Here is a 24,432-nt window from a genome sequence, read left to right as displayed (position 1 = left end):
GATAAAGTTGGTACTTACCCTGCATCAAAATTAAGAGGTTTTTATACTGTTTCTAAAAACAGGTAATCGCTTTCATCCCAGTTTTCCACAAAAATATACCCGAATGTGAGGCAGTAACGCGAACACTAGTTATGCAAACTTTTACTTTACCTTGTTTTATTGAGAGAAAAAAGACTACATCGGTCAACACAGTGAGTAGGTACTCTGCAGAAAGCATGAGGCAATAACTACGATGGCTTCACACACGGGAGGGTCTATGAGGATCAATCAACTGTTTCATCTGTCACTTCCTCATCACTCATTTACATTCTGTAAAGCAAAGACATGGCAACAAAAAAGTGTTTTACAAAACAGTTAATACTTTTGAACAATGACCCACTTTATTCACATGCAAATGTCTACCGGGTACATTTTGATTTTGTATAAACTGTGCTTTGTACACATAATCTACATTGAACAACAGTGAAACCACGAGGAGTGAAAACAAATTCCCTTCATCAAAAGGTCATTGCCCGTTTAAAAGACAGACCAGCAGTCAGATTAAAGTGATCTTGGGATCGTATTCAAAAGGGAGCCTTCACAGAATGGACTTCTGCACGCATATTTTTTAGTTAAATATCTCATACAAACTTAAGTGTATATAAATAGCCTTCTCATTTTAAACAGTGACATACTGTTTTGCCTTCACTCAAATGACAAACCGTTTTCCCCAACACTGTCACTCTCTCGTCATTCTCACAACCTTTGTATATCATAACGCCTCTTAAGAAAACAAAAGACAAAAATAATTATAACAAAAACAGAAATGACAATATATTTTTGGCAAGTCAGGTAGACGGCCTGGATGCATGGTCTTCCTTGTCAGCATCAAGTCAATCTGGATCTCTTCATTTTATAAGAAAACACTGCACTGACTGCAGCACAAACACGCCTTATGACACTGCCCAAGCATCTTTATTGCATCTTAAAGGAACAGTTCACCCAAAATAAAGGTTCAGGTATCTCCTTGTTAGCATGTCACTAGAAACTAGAAAAGCCTCATTAGCTTTATTTTAGTCCCATTCAAAGTATTTACATTCAGTAATTACCTATCTACACACTATAGCAGTGGTGGACTCCGCCATTCCTGTGCAGGATCTTGATCACGTACATATTCAAAATTTTCGTTTTGGGGCAAAATATTTGCGTTACAAAAATCTTGGAATTCCTGCTTCTCCATGTGTTGATTAAGCAATATTTCCCCGTTGCGGCTAATGTAAAACACACACTGGCACAGTCAACACACACTTGTGCCAAGAAACAATGGATTCCTTTCATAGAGCAGACCGGTACTGAGGGAGACAAGCATGCAGGCCGGTGAGATGTCGGGTTGGGGTGATATTTAGTGTGTCGCAGGGGTCCAATGTTGCATGATTCCCCTGAAGGCATTACAGCGGTGAAAATCCTCATCTTTTGTGTTAGACGTGTGGTGCTGATCTGTCATTCGTGACTGTTGGTCTCAGCTTGACTGTGGCAAATGGATTCCCTCCTCTGCATGAAATAAATGGGGGGAAAAAAATCATCAGGCTGATATAACGCCTTCAAATTCATCATTATGTGGTCATCAGCCAAAGTTTGATTACCAACACACATCCGTGGAAACGTGAGTTTTGGTTAGTTGTGTTCGGTCACTCACCCGAGAAAGGGAACCTTTGCAGTCCCATTGACTAAAGAAACCTGTCGTCAAAAAAAACACAGAAGAAAAGACCCTTCAAGATCCAGTGGACAAAGAAACAACACACGTTCAACACGAACCACCACAAACCCACACCCTGCCCCCAGCTGTGAGTCAGTGTTGTCAGACTGGTTTGTTAAGATTTCCCGTCATCAGTACCCCCCCCCCCCCCCCCCCCCCCTCACACCTTCCCAATCCGCACAGAGAAGCTTTGACATGTACTTAAACCACATGTTAGCCTGAGACCTCATCAAGTCTGGAATCTGGACAATCTAGAAAGACTGCAATGGCAAGAGACACACTCCTCTTTTTCTCTCGTCTGAGGACAATAATAATCATTTCACCCTCCACACAGCCAAGTGAGCATGGGGACGATAAAGCTGGGGAGCATACAAATTGTACTTGACCTCTGTGAGGCTGGGTTTCAACCCAAGACTTTGTTAGTTAGTTGAGGATGTTGTTTTCATTTTAGATCAGATAGGAACAAGCATAATGACGAGGGCTGATGAAGAGAGGTAACTATAACGGAGTAAACTTAATGGATTTCATTTTATTTTTTTCAAATCTGTGAAGTTTGTAAGAATGGTTGCATTGCATTCATTACTAATTACAGAAAAAAAACATGCATTACCCTGCTCTTCCCTCTAATGGAAGAGCAGGGTAATGCATGTTTTTTTTCTGTAATTAGTAATGAATGCAGACAACAACTAGAAGTCACTTCAGTTTTATGTCCTGAATTTTGCCTTTCAGGAAGCACCTCTCTTGTTGTTGTTGTTGTTGTTGTTGTGTACTGCCCTCAACAAACTCTTACATTCATCATTTAGGAATAACTTATAAACATAACAACATTTCAACTTGAGCTTTTTTCTTTTCTTTTCTGGCTCCAAACATTACTAGAATCCTGATTTGTTGTTTCTTCAGGGACAAAGACATTTCAAGTCAAATTGCCAGAAATATGTAAATTATGTTGTAAATATGTTATTCAGAAATGAAAAACTATTATGAATTTTAAAAAAATCTAATGTTTTCAAAGCACTCCAAACCTTAAGAAGAATGGATTTGATTTGAATGCTGCCCGAGAGGCTTGACTCAGGGAACTAAAATACTCCGAGCGATGGTGAAAAGTTCCACCTTTGCCCCACAGTCACAACAACGAACCAAAAGAGCACAGCCAGCCTTCAGCCCTCTGGACACGTTGTCAAAGGCAGAGCAAGGATGTCTTGTTGTATGTTGGCTTATCAATGCTGGGCTACGTTTTTACAAAATGTTGAATCATATGAGGATGAGACGATCAAAGGAAACATTTTAAAAAGCACTGGGATCCCTACTGTTGGAAAGGTACATCCCTCACTGCGGTTTATTTCACGGTAAAACCCTGAGGCAGCAGATACTGAGGACACCGAGTACAGGCAGAGCAGCGAGGAAGGTGATGATGAGGGAGAAAGAAGCGTGCCCCGGGCTGGTCTGCTGGCTGGACAGCTACTAGTTCATTCTCAATCAGCGGACACAGCGTAGGGCACGAAATTAAATTGTGTTTGTACCCTCTTGTCCTTTATGTAACGCTCTCCCTCTCCTCTAACCTCTCCATTGCTCAACCTGGTAAAACCTGGCTGGGAGCATTTTTCAGATGTCTTTTTTAAACAACTTTCTGGTCTGTTTCACACTTGTCTTTTGTGATTCTATTTATTTACTGAAGGATACATCACAGCTTTAGGGCTCACACATCATTTGGAGGAAATAGTCATCTATATAAATACAACATGTTTCCTCAAACTGGTGAGAGGAATTGAGGTGTGTTTCTGGCTGTGCTCCCACTTCAGGGTGTGGAGGCAATTACTGTGCAACGAGGAGATGTTGATAAGACACGATTAGTCACACTAATAGACGTGTGTGTTGGCATTTTGTGATGTGGTCAAAGAGTCTGTGATTAATTCGGCAAGACAATATAGATATCCTATCAGGGAACATGAGACTTTTTCCAGAACGTGTGACGTGGCCCACTTCATAGACATTCAAACATGGCAGCTGTCGAGCACAACCACAGTCCTCTACTGTTAGCCTCGCAACCAGAGCTAACTAGCTAGCAAGCAAAAACATGCCTATTTACATATCCAGCAGGTACGAACAAACATCAGCATTATTTCTAAGTAATAATCAGGCAACCTGGTGACGGTAAATCCAATCCAAAACCTATATTCTTCTCTCTGTCTTCAAAATATCACACTCGACGAAGCAGGTTTTTTGTCATTGCATCCTATGGTAGAGTGCTTCCACATTATTAAAAGCAACGATACCATTCTCATTTTTAAGAGTGACAAATGGTGGATTAATGGAATAAACAATGTCTAGTTGACCACATCCACACAAAGATGTATTTAATAAATACAACAGACGACATGTGGTCAGTAGATGCTCATCGAGGTGCTGGTATTGACCTTGTTCTGTGGCGAGGGCGTTGAAGGGACCACTGGGCGAGAAGGGGTGTCGTCGCTGTAGTCGGGCGGCGGCAGCAACACAGGCTCCTCCTGCTCCTGCTCCTGCAGACTGGCCACGCTCAGACTACGCACCAGCGTGCCGAGATTGCTGCCAACACACATGACACAAAGGTTCAGCTGTAAAACAAATCACTGATTCACTTTCCCAGCATGTTGTAATGTTTTCTCACCTGTTTGTTATGACTGCTTCAGTATAAGGTCTGCAGTAAGAGGAAGGAAACCAGCCCCACCTAACAAGGAAGACAAACACACTCATCATGTCATGAAACGGTTTTAAATAAGCAGTCATATAAAATCTTTATTGTTCAATAAATATTTGACTATCCATTAACTGTTATCTTCCTGGAGTCCATGTCATATAAGACGTGGGAGAGGTATCGATCTCATCTAACTCTTGGCAAAAAAGCAGTGAGTGTTTTTCTTGAATCTTCAAGTTATTCCTTAAGACAATATTACAACCAAACAACACGATTAACCAGAAAGAGTTGCCACAATGTGCCAGATTCTAGTGGCAAACCTTTAACAATCAGGCCAATACAGGTCAGTGATTTTTGTCCTGCACAATTACAGAAGAATGTACCAGATAGGTACGTTTTGTATTTAGGTAACCCAAATAACAAATATCTTTAAGAGTGTCAGATGATGTTCTGTACTTTTTAGCCTGAGTGGGTCACATGATAATGTAATAATATGTCTGAAAATCAATTTCACCAAAAGGATAGTTGGCACTTGTTACATTTTTGCAGGACTTTCATTGTAAAAAATAGTCACATAAGAGAGCCAGAGCAGAAAATCTGACACTGACTTTCGCCATCATGTGTGCATCCAACAGATTAGTTGCTGCTACAGACAACACACTTGAATGACATGTACATATAATCCATGTCAGGCAGACAGATTCCATTCACTGACACCCAGAAGTTCACTCCAAGTCACGTTTGGAGAAAAATATGGCTTATCAGACCAATGCACTGGATTTGTTGCTAAGAGACAGAATGTAATGTGATTTATCCCAACACACACACACACACACACACACACACACACACACACACACACACACACACACACACATGTATGTGTATGTGTGTATGTGGGATCGAATCAAAATAAACTACAGTGGGTGTGAAGAATCATGTTGGTCTCCCGCACAGAGGAATAAACTGTGTCGGACGTTTGGCTACACAGGCAATACTTTTGAGGAATATAAAAAACTAGTGGAAAACTTACTGCCGTGTCTTCTCCAGCTCTCCGTACAACCAACCGTCCTTCTCCTCTTGGATGAACAGAGTGATGACGTCGCCTTCGTCGAAGCTGAGGAGCGTGTGGTTGTTGCCTGCCGCGTGGGGAAAGACGGTCTGAACTCTGTGCTTCCTGCCCACATTGAGACCGGACGACTGGGATGTCGACCGCGACATACTGACCTCTCCAAGACTGCCCTGGTCTGGAGGGGATTAGAGATGGGATCATGTCAGTTATCTGTCAGAACTTGAACTCAAAAAGGTAATTTAAAGCAATATTAAATAAGTAGTTTGACATTAGGGGAAAGGTGGGGGGGGATTTGTTTTACCTCTTTGGACAGAGGCTAGTTGTTTCCTCCTGTTTCAAGTCTCTGTGCAAAGCTAAGCTAACGGGCTGCTAGCGTCCGTTTACCACACAGATATGAGAGTTGTATTGTTTTTTAAAATTCCAACACAATTTCTCAGACAACATTGCTCAGATTTTGACAAAAACTTGATGACACGTGACTGGCTGATGTACCTGGTTAACGATAGGACTGAGAGATGCCACAGTCACTTGTGAGGGACATTTCTGTTTGTGTTTCAGAGAAGCCATCCGTACCTGAGTTGTGGTCTGACGGGGGGCTGAAAGGAATCCTGCTCTCTGGGTTGAACAAGTTGGCCAGCGGACTGATCTGTGCCTTCAGTTGCGGCGCTGGAGGAGGCACCCCTGACTCCACGTTGTTCTGAGGAGATGAAGAAGAATATAATGAGCAGATGCAAAATGTGACAAACTCGGAAACGGGCATAATACATTTTGAAAACAAGCATTTTCTCTGAATGACCAAGGTAAAGTCTGTGTCAAGGCTATGGCGTAAACAGCCATTATCGTAATTGAAACTGAACTTGTTCCTCCTATGAGGCAATAAATTGCCACACAAAAACACAACCAGGGGCATTTATAAGAGCAACAAGAGCACGTGCAGGATTTTCCATGGCTGATGGCCAAATAATGATAGCCAACCACTTTACACAGCCTCAATCTGATACAACAGATGTCATTGCAGGATAAAATGCAAGCAACAACACAAGATGAAACACTGCAGGGCCAGTCTACACGGTTTATCCTTGTATAATATTTGGGATGCTTTTATCCACAGCTTTTATCTAAAGCACATTGCAGTTAAGATGAGTGTTAAAGATAAAGCAACACACGATAAGAGCATAAAGCTCATGATATGATATCCGGATATCATGAATCCAAACAGGACCAGCTAATACTCACCCTGTTGTAATGTTCAAGCACAGGCGATTGTTGCGGAGTGGCGGACAGCTCCTCTATCATCGTGTCCGGCACCTTGGTGATGTCGCTGCACTTTTCCTGCCAGCTGGGGAGCCGCACGGCCAGCATCTCTTTGGCCTGGAAACACCAGCGAAAGGAAGGTGTCAAACTGTCCATTAACGTAGGGGTCTGACTATGCAGGATTACCTCTCTGTCCATGCTTACTTTCTCATGGAAGTTGCTAATTTGATAGGAGAACATGCAATGTTTGTCTGCCAGGAAGCAGAAGCGTCTCTTTTCTTCGAGTAAGGCCTCTCTGCAGCCATCAGCGATGAACTTCTGCATGTCCACCTGGCGCGACGAAATGGTTTCCACATACTGCAGACAGGGTCATAGGACAGCAAGGAGGTCATGGTACTGGTTTAATAACTCGTCAGGTTTCAAATGAGCAAAATAATGAGGGAGAGATTGTATTTGTACTATATTGTATGGAGAAGTGACCACAAAGACAATGAAGAAAACAATAAAACTGAGAGCAAAGTGTTCCTCTCAGCGCTTCATCAGGCTGATAAGAAGGTGGAATGGGCCTCAATCAGTGAAAAAAACTAAATAACAGCAATAAAATAATAAACATTAAAATAATTTTACATTAAATACATGCAATTGAAACAAACAAATAAGTAAATAATAAAAGAAAGTACCAATGTGGGAAACTGGCTCTTTCTATCTCTGAATAAAAGTTAACTCTGTGGGCGCAACTTAATGCTTGTGTGCTCGCCTCGGGTCAGAGTCACAAATCGAAACACTAACGAGCCTTGAAATCAAAGTCTCTGCACTTAGCGGCGAGTTTATTTGGGCCTCCTGCTGCTCGTGGATTGATCTCAGCACAGCGGTAAACGCAGAGCAGATGGGCGACTGGACCTCATATAAGACATATAAACTCTTTACAATTACTTCTCAACCCACTGCTCTATTACTTTATTCTGCACCCACTCCCTTTACAGTATCTCTGAGCTCATCACTGACATCCGGCTACGCATGATTATGAGAAAGCTAGGTCCGTTAGCCTTGTCTCCTTTGTAGTCCACCGGTGTTTAATCAGATAATGGAAAAAGACTCTTCTGAGAGAGAAGGGATCCCAGATAGGACGACTTACTGTATGAGTGTCTTCTAAAACTTGCCATTCGAGTGTAAGGATAAACAGGAGACAACCTACGATCACCGCAAGTTCTGTTTAACAATTCTGTCGAAGCAAACCAGGCCCACACACCATCCATCATCAAAGTGAGGACATGGAAACAGTCAATACATTCAAACAAGAGACAGACAGGAATTATTGCTCCGGCTTTTGCAGTCTCGACTTCATCTCATCGCATTGATTTACGAAGCAAATTGCTGTCTGAGGTGTTCCGGTGGCCTGTTGGTAGCGGACAGCAGGACGCAAACACCCGACTATGTGCACCACTCATTTGGAAGCATACACTTCAAACAATATACTCGGGGTCAATGCACCGACTACTCAAGCAACGGTGATGGCAACACTGACTAAATCTTCAAGGCCAGGTGTGTGTGCTACTATCCACTTGGCAGTGGCACGAGTTTTCACTGTGATCGCAAAATGTGTGTGTGATGCAAAATAATATATTACTCCACACTGCTGAAGGTACAATTCTACCGATTGATGGGTTAAAATGAAAGTTCTTTTCTGGAGAATATTTCCAAATGTTGATTTTAATATTGTATGTTGTGTATTTATGGTCCATTATATGTGTCGTGTAAAGGTCTGTATCCACTGGGACAAACATTTTATGTTCGTTATGAGCTAAATGCTAACGCCAGAATGCTAATATGCTCGTAATCAAAAGCCGGTATAATGTAACCACGATGGCCAGCTTAGATTAGCGTGTCAGCGTGCTAGCTTTGGCTAATTAGAATGGCTATTGGGAAATGGCTGTTAGGAACCTGTTTTGGCTGTTGCTCTTCAGCTTCGATGAATTCCTCTGTGGGCAGAGAAGTGTACGCACCAAACAACTAAAACGATTTTGAGCAAGGTCAATCTGGAAGGATTGGATTTGTCTCTTGCAGCCCTATCAGCTCTGTTTGGCATACGAAACACGTCATTGGATGATATAACTATCTAGTTGCACTGAAAGTCAATCTGACATTTCTTGACAAACTACATTTTTGGTTTCCAGGGATGAACCATTTGGTTACGATTATCCCGACTTGCTGCGTCCAATAGAACCTGGGGCTCAGCGTGGTCTGGAACTGTGTGTCTGCATACATTTAAGCATTCACGCATGTGCAAATTTGGGTGTGTACGCCTTCAACAGAAACGCAATGTTCCATCTCTATTTAAACGCAGTGAGCCGAGGCATAATGGTCTCATTCTGCTGCGTGCAAAAACAGAGAATATGCAAACAGCTATAGGCGTGGTGGCACCTTTGATGGTCCTATTCCTTTGTCCTATCCAATACAAAAGTGATTTTTTTAAAGGTATTGAGTGTTTAAACACACATCTCAAAGTAATTATGAAGTATAACCTCAAAGCAAAACCTGCAATTTCAGTGCCACCCCTCCTTTTTTCTCCTTCACACTGGTATGTGATTATCATGACAACTATCTTGGCCACATCTCTCTCCGCCCCGTCACATAAATTCAACACTCGGCATATTCTTTTCTCGAGGCAACACAGCGTGAGCACGCAATAGCACTCAGCTTGGAGAGCGGTGCAAAGTATCAGACATGCTCTGTTTTGAAGGGAAGGAAAAAGAAGTTCGGGCGTCGGGTGTTGGTTTCACTCTCACCTCGTTCTCTCTGATCTCATACTTGGATGAGTGCTTTCCCTGTCTTTTCCTCCTGAGCTTCTTCAGGTCTGTCTGAGAGCGATCCAGGAAGTCCTGCTTCACCTTGTGCTCTGACTGGTAGCGCTTGAAGGTGGCCTACAGGACGTTTGACAAGAGAGGGATGAGACAAGTGAGCAGGTTGCAGTTTCCACGATACAAATGTTCCATCGGAAACAAAGAAGCTAAAGTAATCTTGTGATTCACAGAACCTAACAGTCTAATTGGCCAATCTAAGCTCTGCGTTCATGGAATAGGTTTGCATTATAAGTTCTACAAGTGATTGAAATGATTATATGATTACGCTTACGTTCATGTATTTCACATCCATCTCTGTCTTCTTCTCCAGCTCAATAATAATCTCCCTGTGGAACGTCTTGAACTGCGGAGAAAGACAAACACACACACCTTAAATTCATTGCAACACACTTCGTGCACGCTGCTCTAAACACAATGTACAGTTCAGTCACATGGCTCAATGGAGACGCCGCGATAAGAGTGGAGTGACCTGGTGGAGTGCATGATAATGGGTTTCTGAGAGGATGAGATTCCGACCATCAGGGAAGTCTTATCAGCTTGTTATGGTTAAAGATTTACAACTTTCCCCTCTCGCAGATACATTAGGATCAGTCCAGGGTAGGCACAAGCAGACACGAGAGCCATTCACGCAGCACGCCATTTGCTTTTCTACGTAAGGGATTGGGTTTATTTCCAAAGAGAATCAGACAACAAGACTGAGAGTGTTGGGTTTCAGTTTTCGCCGTGTTCAAACCGACGGCACTTGACGTTAATTTACTGCTTGTCACTAGCAGGTATTTGGGGCATTTCACCCCGAGGCAGCAGGGTCAGGAATGATTCTGGTGGGTTTTCCACTCTAAGCAAACTCTCTTTAACCTTTGGTTACAACAAATTAAAACTTGAAAAGAATAAGCACAAAAGGTTGAAGAGGTCACGTGTTCGGAAAAGGCAGTGTAGTAAATGGCAAATCTCTGTCTGTTATGTGAAGAGAAGCTGAGTGTTGGTGGCCACAGGGTAAGAAAGACAGTTGGTGACTTGAAAATGCACAAAATTGTTTTAAGGACATAATTGCAGCAAAGGCAAGACTTTGTCTCGTTTCATTCTTTAGATCCATTATGTTGCTTTCATCCTTCTGACTCAGGGCCTGACAGAATGAAGGGAAGACTAAAGGAACAACTTAAGAGCTGTGAGCTTTACTGAGAAAACACGAGGTGTCCATTCAAAATCCGAGCTGGCCATATTCTACGTTTTTCATTTTGTCAACGAATCCCATGAAAAGACCAATATGTCTTTCTATTTTTACCAAACGCTGCTCAAGCGTCAGTAAATTGTGCATTTGTTGGGGACTCTTTTTAAAGGCTACTCACGTTCTCATCCAGTTCATTGTAGACCTTCCTGTGGGCGTCTGAGATCTCCATCAGAACCACACCTAGAGAGACGCCAGGAACACGTTTTAGCATTTCAGAGATCAATGGCCCATTGACTTTGTATTCTGACCAGAGACAAGAACATTGAAAATACATTTTCTCTTGCTTTCTTGTTGCGAGTTAGCTCATTGTTGAACCATGATGTGGTTTGTTTTATTTGCACATTTCATATATGCATTTGCAGATATAATGTGTTAACTTAGGAGCTCCAGGGGGTGCTGCCTGGTGCGTGGTTTTGTTTCTTTGAGACAGAGCTAGCTGTTTCCCCCTGTTTCCAGTCTTTGTGCTAAGCTAAGCTAACTGACTGCTGGTGGTAGCCTGATATTTACTGTGCAGACATGAGAGTGGTACCAATCCTCTCATCTTACGCCCGGCAAGAAAGTGCATTTATCAATAATAAGTATTCCCTGAAGCAAGGCAGGTGACAGCGAGCATATGTAAACCAGACACCACACATGCACATCCACCACACACAAACAGTGTATAACCAGATGCAGATTCAGGAGAAAATGTTATTTATGAATACTTTCCATAATAAACCAACGAAGCCTGTTTTCATCAGGCATTGCATCTTTAAAGCCCATATTTCATAGACGAATTATCTCCTTTCAATATTTGAACAGCAGTCAATAAGTAATCTCTGTGAAACGTTCTGGTATCGTGCGGTCAGATACAGAACAGTCTCCATTCACAGACAGGCTACAGCATAGATAGAGCAGCATATGACACAAGACAATGGGAGTGAGTCAATACTGTAAACAGAAGTGGACAATCGTAGCTAAGCAGTTTATAGTGCTACCGCTATCACAATGGGGTGAAATCTAGACTCCAGGTTTACGATAGGACACCGCGTTTCAGGTGAAACCTGTCAAAAACAATATGGGACATCATATCTGGACGTGTGGTAGTGTCACCACCAGGGAAAAGAGAACAACCTGCTAGAGTTTCAACACCTCCAGGAACAGGTGTCAGGTTCACTTTGGGATTTTTAGGTGAAAATTCTCTAAAAGCTGCCCATGTCGGCACACTCTACCTAAACACACATTGGACCAAACACCTGACATTCCTCCCCGCACGCCTCCACTCAGGGCAAACAAACGTAATGACCCACTGATACAGAGCTGTACTCCCGTGATCCAGCAGGCAGCGTCCAGCTACAACAGCATTGCCCTCTGAAGGTCACCAGAACGTACTGGTAAATGCTTGCCTTTGTGCTTCGACAGGGAGGGGTGGCGCGGGGCTCAGGGGCTGTTTATACAGCACCCAACAACAGACTGCGAGGGGTGGAAGGGGGAGGCTGAGAAAAGGGCCGGTTCAAAGAGGCCGTTGTACACCTGCAGGTTTCACCTTTGGGGTTAACAAGGTGTGAAAGCCTGCGAGAGGGAGGTAAATGCTACAGAGCGTTACCACAGCTTGGTACAGACTGTACGGTGAATCGTGAATCTGTCACACGAGAGGGGAGCAAAAGTACAATGTTGCAAAAAAAGCAAGATAACGGATGCTTGCTTTCTCTCCGTGGAATTAAAGTGTGAGAGTTGAGGTGTAAAAAGTACAAAAATGGATTCTCTCTAGCTAAAGTGTGAATAAAAAACTATAAGAAGTATTTGGCTACAACAACGTTTTTAGCATCTACTGGGCTGAACTGCTATTCAAGCTTTTTTGACTGTATCCCTACTGTATCTCTAATCCCATATCTCTATCTGTTGCAGCCTATTTGTTCCAAGATAATATAATCTTGCGTCGACGATTTGCACCATGCGCATGTGGATTTTTACGCATACAGGGTTGATAAGAGATCCCTGTGGAAAACTGAACTATCAATGATTCACTCATATGACTTATGTGTAATGAACACACCTGTTCTCTCCCCCCCTCGTTACACTCAAATTTGCCAACTGATTCAGATACTGTAGCTTACAACTAGAAAAAGATAACTTTGAAGCATGTAGTTTGGCATGTATATTTAACATAATTTGTATGGAATCTTTGCGACAAGTATCAAATGCCTGTTTTACAAGACAGCAGAGAAGGACACAGGGATTTCGACATTCTCAACAGGTGATGCTATTTATGTGCTGGGAGTGCCCTGTGCCAACCCCTGACTGTGTGGTGTTAGATCAGCAAGCTGTACAACATGAGATGACGCCGGCACGGGCAAACATTTCCTCAACCTCGCCTTTATTTCGCCACTTTATCTGAAAGGAAATCTTTCCTTTATTGAGGTTACTCCTCTATCCAAGCGCAAACAACATCTGAGTTAGCACTGAACTTGGCAGCGCCTGTATTGGTCATGGTCTTGTGGAGCGGTTTTATCATGAGATGCATCACTGGGCTTGTCCCCGCAGATTTGCAGTGTGTGTGTGTGTGTGTCTGACGAAATGTAGCCACCTCGTTTGTGACTCAGGATCAAATGGTGTCTCAACTGCACACATTCCTGTGCAGGTGGGGCGAGACCATCGATGAGCTACTCCCTTCCTGTTGTCATCATGATGTCACTGTGTTAAATGCTGAATTCACTGTCGTGGAAACACATGGGAAGGTGGCTGTGGTTAAACGCTGGACTCTGGACTTACTGTATAAACAACCACCCAGAACCAACAAACACTGCATAAGGTAGATCATGTTGAAGGCTCAAAGATCAGCTTATAAATGGCCCCTGAGGTGAGACCGTCTTGAAAAAAGCTGTTTTCAAGTAAAAAAATGAACTGAACTCAACTTTGAATCCAACATGGACAAAAAAATTTAATGTATCTACAAACTGGGAAAACCCTCTCTGGTAATAAAGATCATGTAACATGAAAAAGAAAGCTCAGGAGTGGCTTATTAATGGACCCTGAGGTGAGATTGTTTTGTCAACAACAACTGCATGACCTCAAACATGCAAACTAAAGGCCGCATTGCTTAGTTTAGTCCCTCTATAGAGTTCGGGAGACACACAACCCTATTTCATTATTGACGATTAATCTGCCAATCACTTTTCAAATAATCAGCTATTTTATAAACTGTCGAACAATGGTGAAAAAAATCCCATCACAACTTAAATTATTTGCCATTTTATTACTACTTTTACCATTAAATCACCAAAGACCGTCGATCGACGAATCAATTAATCGACTAATTATTTCACTCCATTCACACACACACACACACACACACACACACACACACTGAAATACTAAGTACGTTATTAGAGCACTTTGGACGGTGCCCGGCAGTTATTACCAATATAAGATGCCATCATGAATATAGATCACCAGTTTCTCGCCCTACTGATGATCAATAGCCATCTGTTTTTGGGTTGTATTCATTAATTATTGTTTCGTGATTGGAGCATCTACTGCCATTCGGCATGTCTACTGTGTAGTCCAGATCAGTAGCTGTGACATCTTCCTTAACACAGAGCGATGACCTGCAGTCACACACGGCACTTAACATCATTTATTACTAGAACACATAAAACTAACTGCAGCCTCGAGCATCAACATAAATCTCTCTTTACTTAATACAACAAACTGAAGGCAAACCTCATAACTTTAAAAAAAATGCTTTATGTTGTTTATAGAGAGAGGTTTTCCCTAAATAATGGTTGAAATCTATAATAGACGATAAGCGAAGGAGGGACTCGTGGGATATTTTTGTGAAAGGACTGAAGTGTGACGTTTGTTTTTGGATGCTCCGACATCATGGATTATTGAGCGGTAAGTGAGTGTCTGGTCTCTTTAGAGGTCCCTTGGAGGAAACTCCCAGTGTACTGGGAGCCTTTACTTTAATAGCAGATGCAGAAGGAGGTTGTGTTTGAGATCTGGGATCATTAGGGACCTGTAGAGTGTGGCGACAGGAGTCATAACTGACTGAACAATGAGTGGACTCTGAAACAACCTCCGCCCTCCTTTATTTATTTTCAACAGTCTAGGCCTGGTTTGGGAAAACAATCTGTGTCTGTGTGACTGACCTGGATATTTTGGTGGCACAGATACATTTATGCCATATGGTCCAGATAATTGTCCTAAGCAGCTGCCCATACTTCTATTTTTAAATACTTTTAATGGGTTTTAAAGTAATAGTTTAAAATCTTTGCGAAATACTTACATACTCACTTTCCTGCCAAGACTTAAATGAGAAGATCGATACCACTTTGAGGTCTGTATACTAAGTTGGCCTATGCATCTCATTAATTATAAGAAAAGCGCTGCCAACATTTTTAAACCCAACTGGCCCAAAGGGACCACTATTAAAGTTCTTGACACGGAGACATATTCTTAAATGGTTAACATATAAACTGAATTATTTGTGATGGAGACATGTATTGTTATTAATGGTGAGCCTGACCACTTTATCAAGTTTACCCGCTCTTGCCAAGAAGAAGGCTTTCGAAGTTCTTGGACTAACTTTGCACCAGACAAGTTTTTTGGAGCCAGGACAAATGAGTCCGCTCCAGGTGCTCTCAGACACAAACTATAACGCAGGGGGAGAAATGAAGGGAGATGAACCTTCGCTGACTTTTAGGAACAATTTATGGTTCCCTGATGCTTCTGGTGATGTTGTGTCTGTAAAAAAAAGATAAATTGCCCATCATGTACTGATGTCTCGGGCAAAACTGCTTGTTGTGTCTAGAGAGCAAAACGGTCCCATGAAATAGCTCTAAGCCAGGAGTTTGAAATGTCACAATCTTTTATTATCTATACCATCAACCTCCCCACAGAATAAATAGCTCTTCTCAAAAGCCGAGACCTGTTACAGAAGCTATCGGTAGGAAACACTCAGCGGTTTCCCCGCTCTAAATCCTCATTCTCTGGGAGAAAAAAAATAGCTTTGGTTGACATTACCATTTTTCTCATGCTGACAGTGTACTTCAACATTTCAAAAAACAATTTCGGCTCAACAAACGAAGAAAAGGTGGAAGGGGTGGGGATGTTGCTATTCTTTCTCCTGTAACATTTTCAGTCCCTGAATACCTGCTGCTTTTCAGAGTGGAATGGCAACTCCCTGTGGAGTCCAGTCATGGCCTCATGCACAGGAAGTTTCTAATTGTACACCCACTGAAAACTATGACTTTTAAATATGGCAAACCAGCTGCGCTGCCATGGCACTTTATTATACATGAATGACAACACAAATACTTACTGATGCCAAGCTATAATCATATACGGTAGTATTTCACCTCAAAATCTGATGGCACATTGATTTTTCAAAACAAACACGGAGCGTGTTTACTTCTTTTTACTTCAGTGAAAAAAGTACAATGTATGTCCAATGCTAAATGGTACAAGGTAAAATATAGCACAAGTAGAGATGAGCAAACTGACTCAGTATGTCACTAACAGCAATATCTTTCTTATGTTAGCTAACATTAGCCACCATTAGCTACACAGCATTATACGTTAGCTAACATTAGCCACCATTAGCTACACAGCATTATAAGTTAGCTAACATTAGCCACCATTAGCTACACACCGCATTTGTCACCATTGGCTACACAGCAATATAAGTTAGCTAACATTAGCGAGCATGGTGGAGTGTATTGACATTTTTTTACTTTTAAAAGTTCTTAAATATTTGGGGTAATTGGTAGTGGTTAGAAGTGGTCGCAGCCCATTAAAGGATCAGTGATGGAAGAGCAGGAAAGATGGTTATTTAAAGTAGGACATGGGAGAAAATCCCATCTCAGGGTTTACCTTTCTTGGTTTTAGTGCGCTGTCTCACTAAATCAAATTAATAGGTTTTCACTCATTGTCTTCAGGCAGTTGTGACTTTTTTACTTGTACACTTTCACCCCCATTATAGCTGTAATTTGAAAGAGAAAATGTGGACAAACTGTAGCCAAGGAAAACAAGCCGCTTGGTATGAAGTAAAAGCCTCAGGTAACTTTCTGCAAATGCCTGCCAACCACAGTGATGCAAGTGCTTTTTACACCACACCATTCACAGAGGGAGGGGAAAAGTACTGAACTCTGAAATTACATCAGAGACAAAAATCCATGCAGATAGTCTGCAGTGGATAGTCATAACAACACAGTAATGCATTTGGTTTGTCATTCTTGACAGTGGCGCAGTTTAAAAAGAAATTATGCTAAATTCTTGGGAGTTTTATGACTACTGTCAGAGAGGGCGCGAATGATTAAAGATTCACTTCAGGCAATAAGAAGCAATCGTAAATCCTGTAGAAGTATTGAAGAAGAAGAGGACTGAAGGTAAAGAACAGTCTGTACATTCTAACACGTCTATCATTGTTTAGCTCTGTCTTATGTCTTTTGTTTTAATATATACAGCACCAATATCAAAAAAAGTAGATGTTTGTCTCTTTCCATACAGTTCGGGCCTCCCCTGGCCTCCGCAGGCAGACAGTAAAGGCCGGCGTTTTTGGTGAGGCAGATGGAGGAACAGGGGATGAGGAGGATCAGGGCTGGGAAGACAGTCTCCTCTGTCTTTACTGTTTGTTCAGCATGTTTGCTACTCTGCTCGCTGCAATGTGTGAGAGAATTCACACTGCCTCAATACCGTCCATTCCAGGCAGAGCTGAGGGTTCAAGACTTTCACCTTTTTACTTGAAGCCATTTTAATGTTTTCTATGGATTGTTGGGGCCAAATAATGTCACTCCCGATAAATAAACCCCTTTAATCAGTTTTGTCTGTTCTTTAAAGTGTTATTGTTCTACTCAAATATGCTGGAGATGCACATATGCAATGCTGCAATCAACGTTAAAGCTGTAAACTTTCCTATAAATATTCTAAAGTAAAGATGGCGGGGCATCTAGCATGGCCTTTGTGAAGTTATTCCACCTCGTTGTTTTTGGCATGCAGTGAAAATGTCACTGGCAAACTGTGTAGCGTGAACATACTTTTTAATGAAGCAATACTTGCAATGTTAACTGACAGATGCGGCACGACAAACTTGGCCAACATTGCCCGATAACAGAGTACGGAGATTGTTTCGCTAATTGGCACCAAGAGGGATTTTATACATTGAGCCTGTCGGGATAATAATGTGTAATAAGAAAGCTTTTTTTAATGTCACTGATTAAAAATCTAGAAGACAATCTTTCTGACTGACAGGAGAAAGGTGATATTTGGGGGTCCGGATTTTCTGTCGGTTGAGCATGATGAAACGTATTCTTCATCATGGTTTCATTTTCAGACGCTGACACTATGCTGCCTTGTTTGCTGACTTCCTTAAATCCTTTTTTACATTTTCACCAAACGTGACACACACGCTTCATCTCGTCTCTTTCACACAGTGGCAGCTCTGTGATAATCACCTCGCCTGGTCTGACATTTCATCAAATTTTGTTTTTGACTGGAAGCAATGCAAATGCCCTCTAACAAAACAAGAGAACTTCGTCAATGTGTGTTATTCAGTGTGGTAAAAGACCCAGCGCTGAATGACGGAGCATTATTTATCCATTTTCACTGCCCTACTCTGATTCTCTGCATGTCACATCAACTTGAGCTTACAAGAGGGCCAATTTGTTGCCCCTGCATTAAGGAGTGACACAGAATAATAATAAAAAATAAAAAACTTGATAAATCGTAATAGCCCCAAATTACAACCCCTAGATGAAGTGGGTCAGCTCCACATTTTAGCGCCAATAGAATATTTGGAGATGAGTCACATGATGGATGAAAAACAACCTGTACAGGCTTTTTGGCAGCCTCAGAGAACAGACAGAGGAAGCACTTCAATCAGATCGAGTGTGAGAGCAGACTGCAGTGAAATGCTGCTGCTACTGTGCCACAAGGGTTCATTCAATGTTATTTCCAGATGTTTGCATAATTGACTTGCATACAGGCAAAATATGGCATATGGTGGTGATGTGAAAAGTCACTTTCATATATTCTTGGGGACTTTAAAGGAATCAGTTCAACTTTTTGGTAAATACACTTCTTCGCTTTCTTGGCAAGAGTTAGATGAGATGATCGAAACCACTCGTAGCCTCTACGATACACATGAGGCTACAGTCAGTTAGCTTAGCTTAGCATAAAGTCTGGAAACAGCCAGACTCTGTCCAAAGGCAACGAAATGCGCCTACCAGCATCTCCAAACCTCACCAATTAATACCAGAATACAGAGGCTAGCGGTTTCCACCTGTTTCATTTGTGCTAAGCTAAGATAACCGGCTGCTAGCTGTAGATTTATATTTATACTATACTATATTTATACTTTTTTAAGCTCTAGCTTTACCACAGAGACATTAGAATATGGCTATCAGGCAGACCCCCTTGAGATTTCACTGACTGTAGGTAGAGTTGACCTGGACTTGCATGAAACTCACCAAGCTCTCTGGAGACTGGAGACATGACAGCATTCTCTCCGACCTTTGAGACTGCATCAAAATAGGCCTTCCCAGCCAGAGTCATCGCTGCATGGGAGAGACAGACAAACATCATCCAGTTAGCGTCTGAGAAACGTGCCGGACCAAACTCTTTGGTTAGTGGAGATACTGCTGACACTGAGGTCAAAGTCAAAGTTCATATTAAGACGTATGGATCATCAGGTGTCATCCTATTTTGAGGGGTGAAAGCTGTGTTTACCTGTGACTGATTTCTCGTAGCTCTTCCCGAGGTTGACCAGATTCCTCAGGCCTGGGTTGAACTGCTCCATCACATTCTGGGGAAAGGAGCAGCGATTGAGTGTTGTGGAGGAAAAAATAATATTTTACTCCTGATCTAGAAACTGTTTCTTTTTTTCAAAGGACCTGTCGAGGATAATACAACTTGTGAGGCTATTTTTGTGGGAGTGGGTGGAGAAACACATGAAAACAAGAGCAAGTGTGTGCGCCGTTGCTCTAAAAATATCACCATGTCAGAACAATAAAACTTTCAATCTTTAACTTGACCCCTCACACATGCTTTACAACTCCCTCATAAGAGCGAAGTCCCGTACAAAGTGGCAGCTATTTGCATCACTCTCCCCTCCCAACCCCTGTCCCCCTTCTCTCTCTCTCTCTCTCTCTCTCTCTCTTTCTCATTGAAATGCCTCAACAATCAAGTGCTGTTCACCTCCCTGAGTCTATTCCCCTGGCACGCCCTCAGTAGAACAATGAAGTGGTAGGTATGACTTTACAGGAAGAAAAAAACAGAGCAGAAGAGGAGAGGGAAAACGGGAAACAGGTTCCTTGGTTTCTCTCTCTCTCTCCCAGCTAAAACTGTGGCACGCAGCATGACTTTCTGTGTGTGTGTGTGTGTGTCTCTCTCTCTCTCTCTCTCTCTCTCTCTCTCTCTCTCTCTCTCACACACCCACACACACAGAGATACACAAAACACACACACTTTATTGCTAATTCAGCCAGGACATTCCACTAAATAGTCACATTTAAACCTAATTACTATTAAATTCAAAACTTAAAAACAAACAACGAAATAAAATTTTAACCTCTAGTCTAAACTCTCTTCTTTTGGATTTTGAAGACATTTGGTACAGCCCTACACACCCAGACACACTCTCACCTGCTTATCACATGTGGGAGCAGTGTAAACTTGATTAGATTACTCTAAGCCGACAATATGAATGACTTTTGATCAAATCACTTTATGTCCATTGACAACCTAGAGCAGTTTGATTGATGAGAGAAACGTTTGTCTCACTCATCACATGCCAGACAGGGAGGTTGGCTTTGATTGCATGGTGGTTTGACGTGTTTCATGCAGAGTTGAATCATAAAATATTTTTTTGTTGTTGTTGGACAATACAAGCTGTTATAAGGAAGAAAAAAACCCCCAAAAAAACAATATTAACTTTATTCCCCTTGTAAACAGAGAGTTTCAGATGAGTTCAACAGAATGGGTCCTTTATAGTACAATAGGTGGTAATGGGAAGAAAACGGCCCCAATAAAATAAAAGCACAGACACACTATAACTGTCTCCAACACATTTATAGTGTTGTTATATATTTGACGTATTGTCAGGGTTAAAAAATGCAACATAACTAATAAAAACCTGCTTCCCCCCTCTAAACCTTCATCACAAACCAGAGATAATATCCATCAATCATAAATTATTATATCGTCATTTGCCAAAAGACTGACCTTGTATGTACTTTCAGTAAGCTTGCCCGCATCATCTGGAGCCTGAGACATGATGGCAGGTTGTCTTTCAAGTCCAGAATTCGGAAAAAGTAAGAAATTAGGAAAAATACAAATTTGGCGTTTGGTAATCCAGGTGTTGACTCGGAATAATAAATCCCACAGCCGGTCCTGCTGCCTGTCTGCTCCCTCACTGCGCGCGTGTGGACAGAGAGACGCTCGGTGGGCGGGCGGAGGACGCACTGACTGACGCACTGACTGGCACACAACAGAGAGACTTCCCCCGTGAGTTTCGGGCTCACGAGGGGCGGGGCGCGAGGGAGGGCGCCGTGACGTCACGATAGATGTTATACAAAGTTATGACTCTAGATGTCGCTTGTCAAAAATAAAGGTGTGACTCAATTTGGCACTGTGTTCTGGTGTTAAAATGCAACGCTCCAGTTGGCCTAAAGAGGGCGCTGTAATGCAAACAGTTAATCCATAGTGGTAGAAGTCAGACAGTGTATTCAGATCCTTTATTGAAGTAAAAGTAGGGATGCTGCAATACAAACATTCTCCATTACAAGACATTCAAAGCACTGATACTGAGCACATTACACTCAGTCAGGGAACTACACACTGCAGCTGAAAGCAGTGAATGTGACCAAACATTCACCTGCAATCACTGACGTCTACTCCACGGATGTCCAGGTCCTCGGTTTGTAGTTTTATGCTTTAGTTCGTGTGCAGTTTGCAAAATATAAAAGCTTCATATTCAGCCTTACAACTTTCATTTATTGAAAACAAATAAAATGATCAGATGATGAGGTGCAGTTTCAGTAAATCTCAATAAAACAAGACAGATAGAGGCTGGTAACGTCAGTATTTTGGAAATTAATAGAAAAAGTTTGAATTGTGAAATGGTCTCACGTAACTGTCATTAGATGTTCAGTGCTGATCTAACTGTCAAAGTGGATTGATACAGAGGTACATTCTGTATTTTTGTCAAGTAAAGTTGAGCCTAAACTAATCTTAGAAACTGACAAAATGACTAATAACTGAAATTCATTTGTAGATGCCATTAAAAACATCAAGCTGAAGGGGCCCACAGATTACCAGATGTCTCAGAACACAAGTTTGGCTTTTCATGTTGATGGAAGGTACTTTTTTTTTTTTCTTTCATGCTTATTGCAATTAAAAACAGGTTATCCTTTGAATTTGATATCTTTACACCATTCTTGTAGCAACCTTCTCCTTCATCACGGTCATCGCCTGCCGCCCTCGTCACCACAACAGACAAAGACAATGTCAGTTACAAAGACAACTGACATTGTAGAAAGTATTCTTTTATATTTTATTGTAAAATTTAGGGTAAACTGCTTCATCGTGTTCAGCAGTAAACATTCCCTGATGTGTGTTTGTCTTCATCAGCTCTGATGAATAGAGTCCAAACCCTCATAAAGAGCCTCAGTGATTGCAGTTTATGACCACAAGGAGGCTGTCTGTGCCCACGAATAGATCACGCCTGAGCAACAAATTGTGTGTGGCACAAAAAAACAAACAAGAAATGTCTTTGTGGAAGTTTGTGTGGTTTAATCTAATACGCTGAAACAAACATATGTTTTACAACATTTGTCTCGGCATATTTGATTTTTTACAGATTGGTACTTCCAGTAATGCCATATTCCTGAAGAACCAGGACGCTGAAGGTCAAAGCGCAATTATTTTGAACTTCTCCCCCCTGGAGAGGGGAGAGAAGGAGCCGCTTCTCCTGCAGTATGGGACACAACACTGCTCTTAACCGTCACGCTGCTCCTCTGTCTCTGCTCCGGCATACTGCACATGAAGACAGAAGAAAATGCACAGTTATGGCGTCACAGAACAATTCTCATCTTGCACATGCTATAGATATATAACCAATTCTGTGAATGATTTGTGCACAACACATTTTGATAAATACAGTTGCACAAGCAGTGCCTGTTTAAGACTATTGTCTAAGCTGTGTTCACGAATTGTTGGAAATGCTGAGGAAGCCAGTAGTTGATGCACCTTCTGTGTTATAATGGGTGATCAATGGATGAGTCACAGACCTTTGGCTGACATTCAAATGAACTCATAATAAATTAATAGCACAATTGCCGGTCATGTATAAACAATGAGCGTTCATTTAAGGATGCTGTGAATGTGAATCATTTATTTATGGTTTTTTTCCCATATTGATGATTATTATATTGATTTAATACTAACAGACGATGATGATGCAAGCGAAACAAAGATGTCAATCAAACTGGAACTACCGCCAGGTACTTTCATAAGAACTTCATAAAGAGAAAGCTTAACTGATTATTCTTTTGTTTGTCTTTCAATATTTGCTTATTTACATATTTTTACTTTGAAGCTGTTTCACCCACAATTCATGTACATTTGTTGCCTCCATTTCCATTGTGCATTGCATTGTGGGAGAATAGTATGAATTAACAGCACAGTCATTAGGATTCATCCTCTGGACGCATTTTTTCATGCTGGCATTCCCTCCAAAAAGTTGCCGAAATATTTGAGTCTGGACCAAAGTGGTGGGCTGATATTGCCACGTATGGAGCAATATAGTATTCTATATCAACACACAATGTAGAAAACATATTGCATTATAAAGTACAAGCTACTTAGTGAACAACTTGTAAAAGGTCAGCGTGTCAGGAGAGAAAGAGTTGAATAAAATCCTTGAATCTTTCCAACTGCGCTGACGTCAGTCAGATTGTTTTTCACGCCGTTCAGCACCTTGCTGGTGTTTAATGAGTGCTCGACCTCTGTTAGAGATGTCACCACATTATTAATTGTGAGTCTCCTGATGAATGCCAGCTGTCAGAGACGCTGTGGGAAGCTGCCGGTGCTGAAGGTGAATACGTTGTGGTTAAAGGCTGCAGCCTTTCACAGTTTGTAGAAGAAGATCATTGAAGGAACTTCTGCTGAGGCTGTGTCATGTGAGAAAATGTTATTCACAAACAATAAATCTAGAAATATATGCTACATCATCTATTGCTGGTGGGTAGTTGTTGATATTAAAATAGCCTTCTATGTGGTAGGATAACATTCTGATTAGAAATGTGAATGCTGCCTTTACAGTCATTCAAACACAAATCCTTTTCCATTTAATTATTTATTAAATAACTTGTTGCTGTCATCCCTTTTCACCTGGTTGTCATGGTAAGTTCTTTGTGTAGGTACAAGGTAATATACATGATTACGCCTCATCATTTTTTTATCACTTCTACATTTTTGGCACGACACAAATAAACCAACGACGAACCAGCCAACCTTGCTCTTATCCACTTATCTCAGCTTGTGAAATCAAACACAGGCTGATAAAGTATGAACAGATACAGACTGAGCCTTGGACGGCTTCTTTTCCATCGCCGTGATTATTGATTATTCAGC

The 24,432-nt window shown here is 41.6% G+C and overlaps 2 protein-coding genes across 2 annotated transcripts; one reads left to right on the top strand and one right to left on the bottom strand.

Moving 5' to 3' along the window:
* Positions 1–1,435: 1,435 nt before the first annotated feature.
* On the bottom strand, positions 1,436–21,145 carry baiap2l1a (BAR/IMD domain containing adaptor protein 2 like 1a). Its single transcript, XM_079292955.1, has 14 exons — positions 21,022–21,145; positions 19,528–19,603; positions 19,269–19,355; positions 10,940–11,001; positions 9,865–9,936; positions 9,519–9,653; positions 6,937–7,089; positions 6,715–6,849; positions 6,052–6,175; positions 5,440–5,653; positions 4,380–4,439; positions 4,150–4,297; positions 1,676–1,716; positions 1,436–1,530 (listed from the first exon to the last, which is right to left on the bottom strand). The coding sequence occupies exons 1-14, from the start codon at positions 21,070–21,072 to the stop codon at positions 1,458–1,460; spliced, it is 1,431 nt and encodes a 476-aa protein (XP_079149081.1). The 5' UTR covers positions 21,073–21,145; the 3' UTR covers positions 1,436–1,457.
* Positions 21,146–21,917: 772 nt separating this feature from the next.
* Positions 21,918–22,798, top strand: LOC306795451 (uncharacterized protein; the record flags this gene model as incomplete). The annotated part of the gene is made up of 3 exons (XM_079293969.1): positions 21,918–21,927; positions 22,073–22,157; positions 22,672–22,798. 3 exons carry the CDS (start codon positions 21,918–21,920, stop codon positions 22,796–22,798), a joined length of 222 nt encoding a protein of 73 aa, XP_079150095.1.
* Between the last annotated feature and the right edge of the window lie 1,634 nt (positions 22,799–24,432).

This window comes from Melanostigma gelatinosum (assembly GCF_949748355.1).
Source record: "Melanostigma gelatinosum genome assembly, chromosome: 21".
Taxonomy (NCBI): Eukaryota; Metazoa; Chordata; class Actinopteri; order Perciformes; family Zoarcidae; genus Melanostigma; species Melanostigma gelatinosum.
Note: the sequence above shows the minus strand (reverse complement) of the source record. Positions and strands in the feature narration are given on the sequence as shown.

What these genes read in the sequence shown, in the direction of transcription:
- baiap2l1a (XM_079292955.1), bottom strand. Translation starts at nt 21,072, where the DNA reads ATGTCTCAGGCTCCAGATGATGCGGGCAAGCTTACTGAAAGTACATAC. An exon ending in TTACTGAAAGTACATACAAG is followed by an intron (nt 19,604 to 21,021) that starts GTCAGTCTTTTG and finishes TCCTTTCCCCAG; the next exon opens with AATGTGATGGAGCAGTTCAA. An exon ending in TGCTTGAACATTACAACAGG is followed by an intron (nt 6,176 to 6,714) that starts GTGAGTATTAGC and finishes TCATCTCCTCAG; the next exon opens with AACAACGTGGAGTCAGGGGT.